This window comes from Oncorhynchus mykiss, chromosome 16 (assembly GCF_013265735.2).
Source record: "Oncorhynchus mykiss isolate Arlee chromosome 16, USDA_OmykA_1.1, whole genome shotgun sequence".
Classification (NCBI taxonomy): Eukaryota; Metazoa; Chordata; class Actinopteri; order Salmoniformes; family Salmonidae; genus Oncorhynchus; species Oncorhynchus mykiss.
Genome location: NC_048580.1, coordinates 78,306,243 through 78,320,380, shown reverse-complemented (window position 1 = coordinate 78,320,380; position 14,138 = coordinate 78,306,243). Strand labels below are relative to the sequence as shown.

Sequence of the window (14,138 nt, the reverse complement as noted above, 5' to 3'; positions counted from 1 at the left end):
ATTATCACAGCATATTGGCTATGTGCCTGGCCTAATACATTATCACAGCATATTGGCTATGTGCCTGGCCTAATACATTATCACAGCATATTGGCTATGTGCCTGGCCTAATACATTATCACAGCATATTGGCTATGTGCCTGGCCTAATACATTATCACAGCATATTGGCTATGTGCCTGGCCTAATACATTATCACAGCATATTGGCTATGTGCCTGGCCTAATACATTATCACAGCATATTGGCTATGTGCCTGGTCTAATACATTATCACAGCATGTTGGCTATGTGCCTGGCCTAATACATTATCACAGCATATTGGCTATGTGCCTGGTCTAATACATTATCACAGCATGTTGGCTATGTGCCTGGCCTAATACATTATCACAGCATATTGGCTATGTGCCTGGCCTAATACATTATCACAGCATATTGGCTATGTGCCTGGCCTAATACATTATCACAGCATATTGGCTATATGCCTGGTCTAATACATTATCACAGCATGTTGGCTATGTGCCTGGTCTAATACATTATCACAGCATATTGGCTATGTGCCTGGCCTAATACATTATCACAGCATATTGGCTATGTGCCTGGTCTAATACATTATCACAGCATATTGGCTATGTGCCTGGCCTAATACATTATCACAGCATATTGGCTATGTGCCTGGCCTAATACATTATCACAGCATATTGGCTATGTGCCTGGCCTAATACATTATCACAGCATATTGGCTATGTGCCTGGCCTAATACATTATCACAGCATATTGGCTATATGCCTGGTCTAATACATTATCACAGCATGTTGGCTATGTGCCTGGTCTAATACATTATCACAGCATATTGGCTATGTGCCTGGCCTAATACATTATCACAGCATATTGGCTATGTGCCTGGTCTAATACATTATCACAGCATATTGGCTATGTGCCTGGCCTAATACATTATCACAGCATATTGGCTATGTGCCTGGCCTAATACATTATCACAGCATATTGGCTATGTGCCTGGCCTAATACATTATCACAGCATATTGGCTATGTGCCTGGCCTAATACATTATCACAGCATATTGGCTATGTGCCTGGCCTAATACATTATCACAGCATATTGGCTATGTGCCTGGCCTAATACATTATCACAGCATATTGGCTATGTGCCTGGCCTAATACATTATCACAGCATATTGGCTATGTGCCTGGCCTAATACATTATCACAGCATATTGGCTATGTGCCTGGTCTAATACATTATCACAGCATGTTGGCTATGTGCCTGGCCTAATACATTATCACAGCATATTGGCTATGTGCCTGGTCTAATACATTATCACAGCATGTTGGCTATGTGCCTGGCCTAATACATTATCACAGCATATTGGCTATGTGCCTGGCCTAATACATTATCACAGCATATTGGCTATGTGCCTGGTCTAATACATTATCACAGCATATTGGCTATGTGCCTGGCCTGCCAATATTGTTGTTCGACCATATTATTTTAAATATCGAGCCTTGATAACAAAATAGATCAGTTGGTGTAGCACTTGCAAGGCACTGTGGAGCATTAATTAAAATAATTAGCTTTTTTATTTTACTGCACTGATGTTACCTGCATCTTATGGTCATGGTGCTTTCAATACAACTGGGAATTTGAGAAAAATAAAACTAGGTCAAAAATATGAAGTCAGTGATCTTCAGGTTGGAAAGGCGGACCTCTAGAAAGATGCCAGAGTTTCCGACTGGGAATTCCGAGTTGGATGTCCTTCAAAACAAATTTTCCCAGTCGGATCTAAAAAAAGAACATTCAGAGTTCCCAGTTTTCTTCAACACACTGAAGTCGGAAGGCAGAGATTTCCAAGTTCCCAGTTGTTTTGAACACTGCATTAGTCTCAATGGAGGGAGAGAAAGAGCAGCAGAGGGTTCACCTCTCACGGTCCCTGTTCTCTCCTTTTCCTCCCGTGAGACTGACCAGAGAGAGGGGACACCGTCTTCCACCTGGTGGCCAAACTTGAGTCGCACCGCATCTGCCTCATGCACAAATTCATGTTGTTCCTGTGACCAGAGAAAGTGAAATATTCCTTGATATTAAAATAGACACGACAAGTTGCTAATAATGATAAAACGCAGGGCTATCGCTGCACTTGGCTACTCATTCATTGCAGCTACAGCGTGAGCGGAAGTATGGAGAAGCGCGTTTTATGTTTTGTATTAGTGTTGAATAAACACAGTTGACAGTGCTGAATACACAAACTCAGCGGCTCTTTGCTCTATTCTATGACGCTCTCTCTGTGGTCATAATTCTAAAATGTTTTAAATGTTATGTAGGCTAGTAGCCTATCAAACTGCTGTGGCCAAGGGTCCTGGAAGATCTGCAGGCACGCTCCATTTAGCTACAGATCTCCCAGTCTCTAGAGTAGGCGGAGTTGATCTTTTCAGACAAATAAAATGTTTCAAAATGGGAGCACTTTGCCTAGCCGGTGTGCAGGGCTTCTGAATCAATGCACCTACTAACAACCGTGTAACATGAATAAAAAAGGAGAGCGAGCCTTTATCGTTGGCTTTTCTACAGACATGTTTGATGATTGACTAAGAATACCTTGAAGATCGACCAGTCAGCGACTGTGCTTTAGAATATTCAGAAGGCTGGGGTAGTACCGTCTGTAACCAGGGGAGGGCGGTAGAATATTTAGAACATTCAGAAGGCTGTGGTAGTACCGGCTGTCACCAGGAGAGGGCAGTAGAGCCTTTAGGACATTAGAACCTTCTCTCTGGGTTAGGTTGCCCAGGGGACAAAGATTTATCCTCAATAATTTTTCAACCTTTCAGATTTGTCATTTAACTCCATCGATCAGCACCCCACATTGAAATGTTTTTAGAAACAGAATTAAATCATGTTTGTAACACTTGATTACTTTAGCATTTCTTGTTCTCAGTCTTCCATGATATTGTGATGCAGCCTTTCTTTACTGTGTGTGATGTCATGTTTTAAAGGAAGTGTTTCATCATGTTTTTCCTATTTGATGGATGGTAATGAAGGAACAGTGTTGCTGCTTCAGTTGTATTATGCAATAGCTAGTTATTATCTGGTGCTTAATGAGGGATTTGGGCCCTGTTTAGATCCACTCAAACACTGCCTTTCCGCCTCCCCTCCTTTCTGTCATTTTGTGAGGAAGGATGAGGTACATATTTGAACTGAAGGAATATAAAGCTACTGTGGCTTGTGATGTCTTGAGGTGAACCCTGGTTGTAAAAAGACACCTGGAAGGTTGACAGGATTTAACATTTAATAAGTCATACTCTTCCAGCAGTGTGGAGGAGTTTTGGTTCTTGTGATCAATGTTCCCTTAAAATAATTTAGGCGCTGAGCAAATTTCAGGTCTGCTTAGCACAAACTTGTTGAATGTTGTGAAGGTTCTGTGCAACTTCCGGCGCGTTTACTGAGGCTGTACCGGCTTTACAGTTACATTTTCAGACAGTGGTCAAGTAGGCTACTGTGGCTATGTGATCATAATGTAGGCCTACCAGAGTGGCCTACCATCAAAACAATGGAGAAAATGCATCCCATAACATTTGAACATGGAAATAGCTGTTGTATCATTCAGCCCACAGTAGCAGCCAATGTGTGGTTTGTGTAGAGGACGAGTCATAGTTCCTATTCTGGTGGGTTCTGCCTAAAACACAATCTCTTGCATAGTTTTGCATACTAAGTCTTGCATAGTTCATTTTGTTTCGGTATGTTACATGGAAAGCGGTTAATATTTCATTGATTCTCTGACAATTCCCACAGTAAAGGGAAACATTGAGAGTGAATTACAGGGAGAAAACTCTAGAAAGTTGAGTGAAGTTAAATCTCGTGCTTCATCTTAGAGGGAACATTGCTTGTGATTTATAGTTGAATGTCTCCGCAGCACAAGCCAGCAGGTTGACCTCTAGAGTTCGGAGAACAGTAGAAAACATATGACATTTCACTGGAAAGAAAACATGACTGTGTAAAAATAACAAACAATGCAGTGTTACTTTTTATGGGGAGGAAATGAATAAACCATTTAAAACACAACGCTGTCTCATGGTGTGTTTCTGATTTAATAAAGTCTATCGATATAAAAATTCAGCAGACGTGATATAGAACTCAATGTATTACAATATAAAGTGGTATCACCGATACTAAAACTAGCTTCATGTTCATCACCGATACTAAAACTAGCTTCATGTTCATCACCGATACTAAAACTAGCTTCATGTTCATCACCGATACTAAAACTAGCTTCATGTTCATCACGATACTAAAACTAGCTTCATGTTCATCACCGATACTAAAACTAGCTTTGTGTTCATCACCGATACTAAAACTAGCTTTGTGTTCATCACCGATACTAAAACTAGCTTTGTGTTCATCACCGATACTAAAACTAGCTTTGTGTTCATCACCGATACTAAAACTAGCTTCGTGTTCATCACCGATACTGAAACTAGCTTCGTGTTCTTCTGTGGAGTCCAATCAAGTTGTAGAAACATCTCAAGGCTGATCAATGGAAGCAGGATGCACCTGAGCTCCATTTCTAGTCTCATAGCAAAGGGTCTGAATACATCTGTAAATAAGGTTTTTCTGTTAGCGAAAAATGTCTTAACCTGTTTTCTTTTTATTTCGCTGACAAGGTAAAAATCAGTCCATGAGCAAGGCAGTTAGCCCACTCACTGTTCCTAGGCCGTCATTGTAAATAAGAATTTGTTCTTAACTGACTTGCCTAGTTAAAGGTTAAATAAATAAAAAATATGACATTTGTAATGTCTTTTGTAACTTCTGTGAGTAATGTTTACTGTTCATTTTTATTTATTTCACTTTTGTATATTATCTACTTCACTTGCTTTGGCAATGTTAACATGTGTTTCCCATGCCAATAAAGCCCCTTGAATTGAATTGAGGGGAGGAAGGAGAAGAGAGTGGAGTAGGGGGAGGGAAAGCAACATATTTCACCAACTCACTTAGATTGTGGTCAAATTATACAAAATGTGTGAGTGTGCGATGATGATGGTGGGCTGGTATTTCTGTATCAGTGCGTCACATGAGGCTGCTGAGGGGAGAACGGCTCATAATAACTGTAACGGCATAAATGGAATGGCATCAAACACCTAGAAACCATGTGTTTGATGTATTTGATACCATTCCACCTATTCTGCTCCAGTCTTACAACGACCCTGTTCTCTCCAATTAAGGTGCCACCAACCTCCTGTGCAGTGGGTGTACTATAGCAGGGTTGTATTTGGGGTGCTAGGGGCAGGGAGTGTGTCTAGGCCTCGGGGGTAAAATGGCTATGGGGAGGTGTAGGGGTTGATTTTGGAATACAGAAAGACTCATTTTCTCATGTTAAAATCCCCAAATACATGATGTACCTGCCGTCCCAAATGTATCCACAAGGGGGCGACATATAACCTATCGGCACTATGGCCACTTCCCCTGGCTTCATCACAGCCCTGTTCATGGCTAGAAGGGATACAGCTTTTGTCAAATTAACGTTAAAAATATACATTTTGTTAATTTTCGTTAACCTTTACTCTTTTCCAAAACTAAACCTAATTCTCCTAACCTGCTACGAAAAGTCGTTCTGACAAAAGCTGTGTCCATCTAGTCAAAAACCCTCCGCTTCCCTCCCACTTGTGTTGGTCCGTGAGGAAGTCGCAAGATGGCTGACAGCGCTCGGAAGTATGCTCCCTTCCTCCACATGAAGTCGTGAGTTTGGAAGTATGCTCCCTTCCTCCACATGAAGTCGTGAGTTTGGAAGTAAGCGAGGGAGTTTGTATCAGGCGTTTGTTTTTATTTAAGTTATTGTATTTCTCCAAACAGCCCATTTCATTCCTGTGGACCCAGTTAGCTAAAAGCTCCTGTAGATGGCTAACGGTATCAACATATACATGACCTAGTACATTACATTAGCTAGCACTTGCAATTCGAACTAGTCTAACAAATATTTGCACTGTCAGGTTAAGTATTCCGCTGTAGTCATGTTCACTAACTAGATCATTCGCAGAGGGTTTCTTCGTGTGAACCAGGATTATAACTTTGGAGTTGGAAGCATCGCCCAAATCATAACTACAGATGGCCAGTCAGCTGCCAGTCACATTTTCAGGTGTTAACTAGTTAAGGACTAGTCAACGAGAAACTTCAGTTGTTTTGCTGGCAGTTTACCAAAATACTACCAGGGATGGACACACACGACCAAATGTAGCAACGTTAGCCAGGTTGCTAACCAGCTAGGCAGGGTTGGGGGGCGCAACTAGCTACCGGCGACAACAGCCGTGTAGTCAGTCAGTTACTGTCAGAGACGAGTTAGTCAGCCGCCCGTTTCCAGTTAGCTACCAGATTGACACCAACCGAGCCTTCCCCCGGACAGACCCACCGGCTCAACAACACCGGGATGGGCGTGCAGGGCTTCCAGGAGTATCTGGAGAAACGGTGTCCCGGGGCTGCCATCCCCGTGGACCTCCTCAAACTAGGCCGTACTGCGGGACGCCAGCACCACCACCCCGGCCCTCTGCCCCTTCCACCACCGGCCCGGATACTCATCGATGCTGACTCCGGTCTGCAGCGTCTGTACGGCGGCTACCAGACGGACTGGGTGTGCGGCGGGGAGTGGAACGCCATGCTGGGATACCTGTCCGCTCTGTCCCAGGCCTGTCTGTACCAGGGCGGGCTGGAGCTGGTCGTGGTGTTCAACGGGACCCTGGGGAAGGAGCGGTGGCCGGAGTGGGCACGCCGGGCCCAGGGGCAACGCCAGACGGCCCAGCTCATCGTTAACCACGTCGGCAGTAAGGCCACTCCGCCTCCCCGCGCCTGGTTCCTGCCTCCTGCCTGCCTCAGTCACTGTGTCCGCCTCGCCATGTTCCGCTTCAGAGTGCGGGTGAGTAACGAGCAGTAGCTGGCTAGCTAAGAATAATGATATAGCAGATGAACACTAAGTCTGGTTTCTGGACTGATAATGAGGGGGGGGGGGTAAAAAATCAATTGTAGTGATAAGAGGGGATGGTCAAGAGGCAGTGTTTGAGCCAGTGGCTGTGATAGAGGCAGGTGACATTTGTTTTTACATGGAGCACATGTGCTCTTAAGTTAAAAATTGTAGCTGCACACAATGTAGGACTACAATTAAAAATATGTAAGGTATTAATGTCATTTTGGCATTTTGTAAAAAAAATAAAATAAAAAAATGTCACCTGGAGAGGCCTGCCTCTAACTGCCACAGTCGCTGGTTCAAGGACTGCCTGTTGACTGTTCCCTCTTAAATAGGCCGTCATTGTAAATACGATTTTGTTCTTAACTAACTTGTCTAAAGGTTAAATAAAAAAATGTATTCAAAGAATTGTCAGTCATAACAAAATACAGGTTTTGAGAATACAAACAATATATTTGTATGATTGAGATATAACCAACATTGCACCTATGTGAATCCAAGCTACTTCATTGTCCTTTCTGTGCCACCATGTTTGCATACTACTGAAGCTGCGGGACAGCAAAGGAAGAATTACAATTATTACCTGGGTGATTTAAAAAAATATATATAAATTCTAGTGGCACTGGTGCTCCCAAATTCCATATTTAAGAGCATATGCCCCCACAATGGTAACACTGTAGATCCCTGACAGGGTGCAGTGATGCAGAGGCTAATGCTTAACTAATGTGATATTGGTTGAACGTTGCCAGTGGACTGACTGACCTCTGGATGAACTACTACTGGACTGACTGACCTCTGGATGAACTACTACTGGACTGACTGACCTCTGGATGAACTAATACTGGACTGACTGACCTCTGGATGAACTACTACTGGACTGACTGACCTCTGGATGAACTACTACTGGACTGACTGACCTCTGGATGAACTACTCCTGGACTGACTGACCTCTGGATGAACTACTACTGGACTGACTGACCTCTGGATGAACTACTCCTGGACTGACTGACCTTTGGATGAACTACTCCTGGACTGACTGACCTCTGGATGAACTACTACTGGACTGACTGACCTCTGGATGAACTACTACTGGACTGACTGACCTCTGGATGAACTACTCCTGGACTGACTGACCTCTGGATGAACTACTCCTGGACTGACTGACCTCTGGATGAACTACTACTGGACTGACTGACCTCTGGATGAACTACTACTGGACTGACTGACCTCTGGATGAACTACTACTGGACTGACTGACCTCTGGATGAACTACTCCTGGACTGACTGACCTCTGGATGAACTACTCCTGGACTGACTGACCTCTGGATGAACTACTCCTGGACTGACTGACCTCTGGATGAACTACTCCTGGACTGACTGACCTCTGGATGAACTACTCCTGGACTGACTGACCTCTGGATGAACTACTACTGGACTGACTGACCCCTGGATGAACTACTCCTGGACTGACTGACCTCTGGATGAACTACTCCTGGACTGACTGACCTCTGGATGAACTACTCCTGGACTGACTGACCTCTGGATGAACTACTACTGGACTGACTGACCTCTGGATGAACTACTCCTGGACTGACTGACCTCTGGATGAACTACTACTGGACTGACTGACCTCTGGATGAACTACTACTGGACTGACTGACCTCTGGATGAACTACTACTGGACTGACTGACCTCTGGATGAACTACTACTGGACTGACTGACCTCTGGATGAACTACTCCTGGACTGACTGACCTCTGGATGAACTACTCCTGGACTGACTGACCTCTGGATGAACTACTCCTGGACTGACTGACCTCTGGATGAACTACTCCTGGACTGACTGACCTCTGGATGAACTACTACTGGACTGACTGACCTCTGGATGAACTACTCCTGGACTGACTGACCTCTGGATGAACTACTCCTGGACTGACTGACCTCTGGATGAACTACTCCTGGACTGACTGACCTCTGGATGAACTACTACTGGACTGACTGACCTCTGGATGAACTACTCCTGGACTGACTGACCTCTGGATGAACTACTCCTGGACTGACTGACCTCTGGATGAACTACTCCTGGACTGACTGACCTCTGGATGAGTAGTGCACTATATATGGAATCTGCCCTGGTCTAAAGTAGTGCACTATATATGGAATCTGCCCTGGTCTAAAGTAGTGCACTATATATGGAATCTGCCCTGGTCTAAAGTAGTGCACTATATATGGAATCTGCCCTGGTCTAAAGTAGTGCACTATATATGGAATCTGCCCTGGTCTAAAGTAGTGCACTATATATGGAATCTGCCCTGATCTAAAGTAGTGCACTATATATGGAATCTGCCCTGGTCTAAAGTAGTGCACAAGCCTATACAGGGAATAGGGTGCCATTTGGATCCAGCCAGGGGTTACAGATTGGGATGAAATGTACACAGCTGTGCACTGTATACTTGTAGTGTTGCACGGTATACCGAAACTTCAGTCCTATTTAGATACCAAAAACCCCTGTTTGGAACTAGAATTTGTAATGTTCCGTACTTCTGTCAAAGGTCTCGCATGATTTAATCCTTTAAGACTATATCAGTGTAGCTCCTTTTTATAGCGTGAAGAGCAAAGTACCTGCTCTGCTCAGGCCTACTCATTCATTGCTATAGCTGTCTGGGCTGCATTGTTAGCTCATCAAAAGGGACCATGGCTCTCCTCGTTCTCCTAGAAGCTTGGGTGCTGTGTAAAACCATGGCTCTTTCCCAGAAGCTTGGGTGCTGTGTACAACCATGGCTCTTTCCCAGAAGCTTGGATGCTGTGTAAAACCATGGCGTTCTCCCAGAAGTTTGGGTGCTGTGTAAAACCATCGCATTCTCCTAGAAGCTGTGTAAAACCATGGCGTTCTCCTAGAAGCTTGGGTGCTGTGTAAAACCATGGCACTCTCCCAGAAGCTTGGGTGCTGTGTAAAACCATGGCTCTTTCCCAGAAGCTTAGGTGCTGTGTAAAACCATGGCTCTTTCCCAGAAGCTTGGGTGCTGTGTAAAACCATGGCGTTCTCCCAGAAGTTTGGGTGCTGTGTAAAACCATGGCGTTCTCCTAGAAGCTGTGTAAAACCATGGCGTTCTCCTAGAAGCTTGGGTGCTGTGTAAAACCATGGCACTCTCCCAGAAGCTTGGGTGCTGTGTAAAACCATGGTGTTCTCCTAGAAGCTTGGGTGCTGTGTAAAACCATGGCACTCTCCCAGAAGCTTGGGTGCTGTGTAAAACCATGGCTCTCTACCAGAAGCTTGGGTGCTGTGTAAAACCATGGTGTTCTCCTAGAAGCTTGGGTGCTGTGTAAAACCATGGCGTTCTCCTAGAAGCTTGGGTGCTGTGTAAAACCATGGCGTTCTCCTAGAAGCTTGGGTGCTGTGTAAAACCATGGCGTATGGGACTGGGCACGAAGTGCAATTGAGGCCATCAGGTGTGTACCATTCATGAGTCAATTGTCTTAGGTGTCTACTCATTTGGATACATATTAAATACATTATATCACTCATGTTGCACAGAAGTTAACACTCTTAAGTAATGCATCACGGCATGTAGAAACTGTTAATTACTGTTCGCAAAACAATGTCCAAACAGGCTAGAACACTTTACAATGCAAGATGATACCTGTAGCTTCCAGCTTTAATTGTAGGATAGATTTCCTTGCTAGCTTGTAGCTGAATTTACTACCCGAGTACTTTGTTTCAAATATGCAAACCATAACACACAATATGTTGATTGTTACCAAAAACGTTACTTCACTTGGTCTCCCTAGCCACCTAAAACTCATTCACTTGTTCATCTTCCTCACCTCCATCTTGTTTCAACTAGATTCCGTAGCCAGTCAGATTCAAGAACCACATTCTGCCTTGTGAATGACATCATTAATTAAACAGCCCACACCTTTATAAAATATTGCCTCTTCTATGCAAATGTTGTTGATCAGTACAATAAAATGTTCTACTAGCAGCTGCCAATAAAATAATTCCTGTGGAAGGGATTGTTTGTCTGTAGCCCCACGATATCAGCCGAAACAAGCTGAATACTGAGTTTTAGGGATTGTTTGTCTGTAGCCCGACGATATCAGCCGAAACAAGCTGAATACTGAGTTGTAGGGATTGTTTGTCTGTAGCCCGACGATATCAGCCGAAACAAGCTGAATACTGAGTTGTAGGGATTGTTTGTCTGTAGCCCGACGATATCAGCCGAAACAAGCTGAATACTGAGTTTTAGGGATTGTTTGTCTGTAGCCCGACGATATCAGCCGAAACAAGCTGAATACTGAGTTGTAGGGATTGTTTGTCTGTAGCCCGACGATATCAGCCGAAACAAGCTGAATACTGAGTTTTAGGGATTGTTTGTCTGTAGCCCCACGATATCAGCCGAAACAAGCTGAATACTGAGTTTTAGGGATTGTTTGTCTGTAGCCTGACGATATCAGCCGAAACAAGCTGAATACTGAGTTTTAGGGATTGTTTGTCTGTAGCCCGACGATATCAGCCGAAACAAGCTGAATACTGAGTTTTAGGGATTGTTTGTCTGTAGCCCGACGATATCAGCCGAAACAAGCTGAATACTGAGTTTTAGGGATTGTTTGTCTGTAGCCCGACGATATCAGCCGAAACAAGCTGAATACTGAGTTTTAGGGATTGTTTGTCTGTAGCCCCACGATATCAGCCGAAACAAGCTGAATACTGAGTTTTAGGGATTGTTTGTCTGTAGCCCCACGATATCAGCCGAAACAAGCTGAATACTGAGTTTTAGGGATTGTTTGTCTGTAGCCCGACGATATCAGCCGAAACAAGCTGAATACTGAGTTTTAGGGATTGTTTGTCTGTAGCCCGACGATATCAGCCGAAACAAGCTGAATACTGAGTTTTAGGGATTGTTTGTCTGTAGCCCCACGATATCAGCCGAAACAAGCTGAATACTGAGTTTTAGGGATTGTTTGTCTGTAGCCCCACGATATCAGCCGAAACAAGCTGAATACTGAGTTGTAGGGATTGTTTGTCTGTAGCCCGACGATATCAGCCGAAACAAGCTGAATACTGAGTTGTAGGCGTTCACTCTCCTATTGAATATGTATTCACCTGCATTGTGAATAGATCTAGGCTACATCTTCATTTAGCCAGTTTATCAATAGACATTTACCATTCAAATGATTTCCTTTTGTATTTAGATTTGTAAAAACAAAGTCAAATTGATTTGTATAATTGATTCAATAATGACTGTCTCTTGAAAATATTCATAATGTTCAAATGTAATGATATTGAGCTCAAGAGGCCCAGCAGTAGCTGAGTTTGTCTGGATCAAGTGCCAGTCAGAGTTCTGGTATGGTGACTAATACTAACACTAATAGGTAGTGGAGAGTAGCCCAGTAAATCAGTGTATGCCTGTTTGTGTTCATACATAATACTGTTCTTGCTGGGGTGGTCTGTCAGTCTTCTACCCTCACTTCAAGACAGGGACTAGAGGCTGGTCTTTGGTGACACACCTGGAACTAAGCTTTTATATTTTAACAGCCCTATTTGACCAGGTATACATTTATTTGTACCTTTATTTATCTCGGCAAGTCAGTTAAGAACAAATTCTTATTTTCAATGACACCCTAGGAACAGTGGGTTATCTGCCTTGTTCAGGGGCAGAAAGACAGATTTTTACCTTGTCAGCTCAGGGATTCAATCTTACAACCTTTCGGTTACTAGTCCAACGCTCTAACCACTAGGCTACCTGCTGCCGCAATACATGCATGATAGCCCCTATTCCACCTGTTGCTAAGGGTAACTACCTGGTTGTTCAGCATCACCATATGGTCAGATGAGGGTTGGCTGGGACCTGTTATGGTAATGAGTGCTAGGTGGGACCTGTTATGGTAATGCATGCTGGGTGGGACGTGTTATGGTAATGCGTGCTGGGTGGGACGTGTTATGGTAATGCGTGCTGGGTGGGACGTGTTATGGTAATGCGTGCTGGGTGGGACGTGTTATGGTAATGCGTGCTGGGTGGGACCTGTTATGGTAATGGGTGCTGGGTGGGACCTGTTATGGTAATGGGTGCTGGGTGGGACCTGTTATGGTAATGGGTGCTGGGTGGGACCTGTTATGGTAATGGGTGCTGGGTGGGACCTGTTATGGTAATGAGTGCTGGGTGGGACCTGTTATGGTAATGAGTGCTGGGTGGGACCTGCTATGGTAATGAGTGCTGGGTGGGACCTGCTATGGTAATGAGTGCTGGGTGGGACCTGTTATGGTAATGAGTGCTGGGTGGGACCTGTTATGGTAATGAGTGCTGGGTGGGACCTGTTATGGTAATGAGTGCTGGGTGGGACCTGTTATGGTAATGTGTGCTGGGTGGGATAAAGGCTGTGGGGCAGACTACTGGTGTACTTACTGTATCTTCTATACCATGGCACTTTGGTCAACATTTCAGCATGGTGGCCTTTCTACAGGGTTAGAGGAGGGTTTAAGATGTGTAATATTGTATACAGATGTACGATATATCGGTGAACGAATCGGATATCTAGTTTAACGCCCCGAGGTGCAAAGCCGATGTCAACGCTGATGTGCATACCTATATAACATAAGTACGTGATGTAATGACGCCACAAAGATTTTTTCGCTATACGTGCAACACAGCATTCCTAAACTAACACACAATGTCTGCTCTGTGGATCGAGCAGTCATTTGAAAGACTAACAAAATTTCAGCGAGACAACTCAAAGGTGAAATCCATTAAAGCCAAGATAATGGAATTCATTGTCCTTGACAATCAACCGTTCTCTGTCGTGGGTGATGTTGGCTTTCGCCGACCGGAGTTACACAGTAATGGCATCACTGCTATTAGCTTCACGACATACTACGGAACGCCGTTTGGGTCTTTGCGTGTCAAAAAAGGTACAGTAGCACTGGCAAAGCTATACAAAAAAGTCTGCAAACACCGGCCATGAACGATGTGTTTACAATACCACGTTGGTAATAAAGCATCATTTGTTCAACCGCAACTTCTGCGGTGGCTAGCTTCAACTTGGTACCTAGATAGCACCAATACAACTAGCCTGAAACAATGACCTGTTGAAACTGCAGTCATTTTCATTATTCTTAGCAATTATTTAGTAATCCTTGTAAGTATTGTTGTTTGCCTATTGAACTTCAAGCTACTTAACCCTGTTGCCCAA

At 44.0% G+C, this 14,138-nt stretch overlaps 1 protein-coding gene across 1 annotated transcript in view; it reads left to right on the top strand.

Moving 5' to 3' along the window:
• The first annotated feature begins 5,432 nt into the window (after nt 1-5,432).
• Nucleotides 5,433-14,138, top strand: part of LOC110492720 (constitutive coactivator of PPAR-gamma-like protein 2) — a 108,810-nt gene continuing 100,104 nt past the window's right edge. Inside the window, exon 1 of the mRNA XM_036947862.1 lies at nt 5,433-6,903. Coding sequence (XP_036803757.1) covers nt 6,421-6,903 — 483 coding nt within the window. The 5' untranslated portion in view covers nt 5,433-6,420. The remainder of the gene's footprint in view (nt 6,904-14,138) is intronic.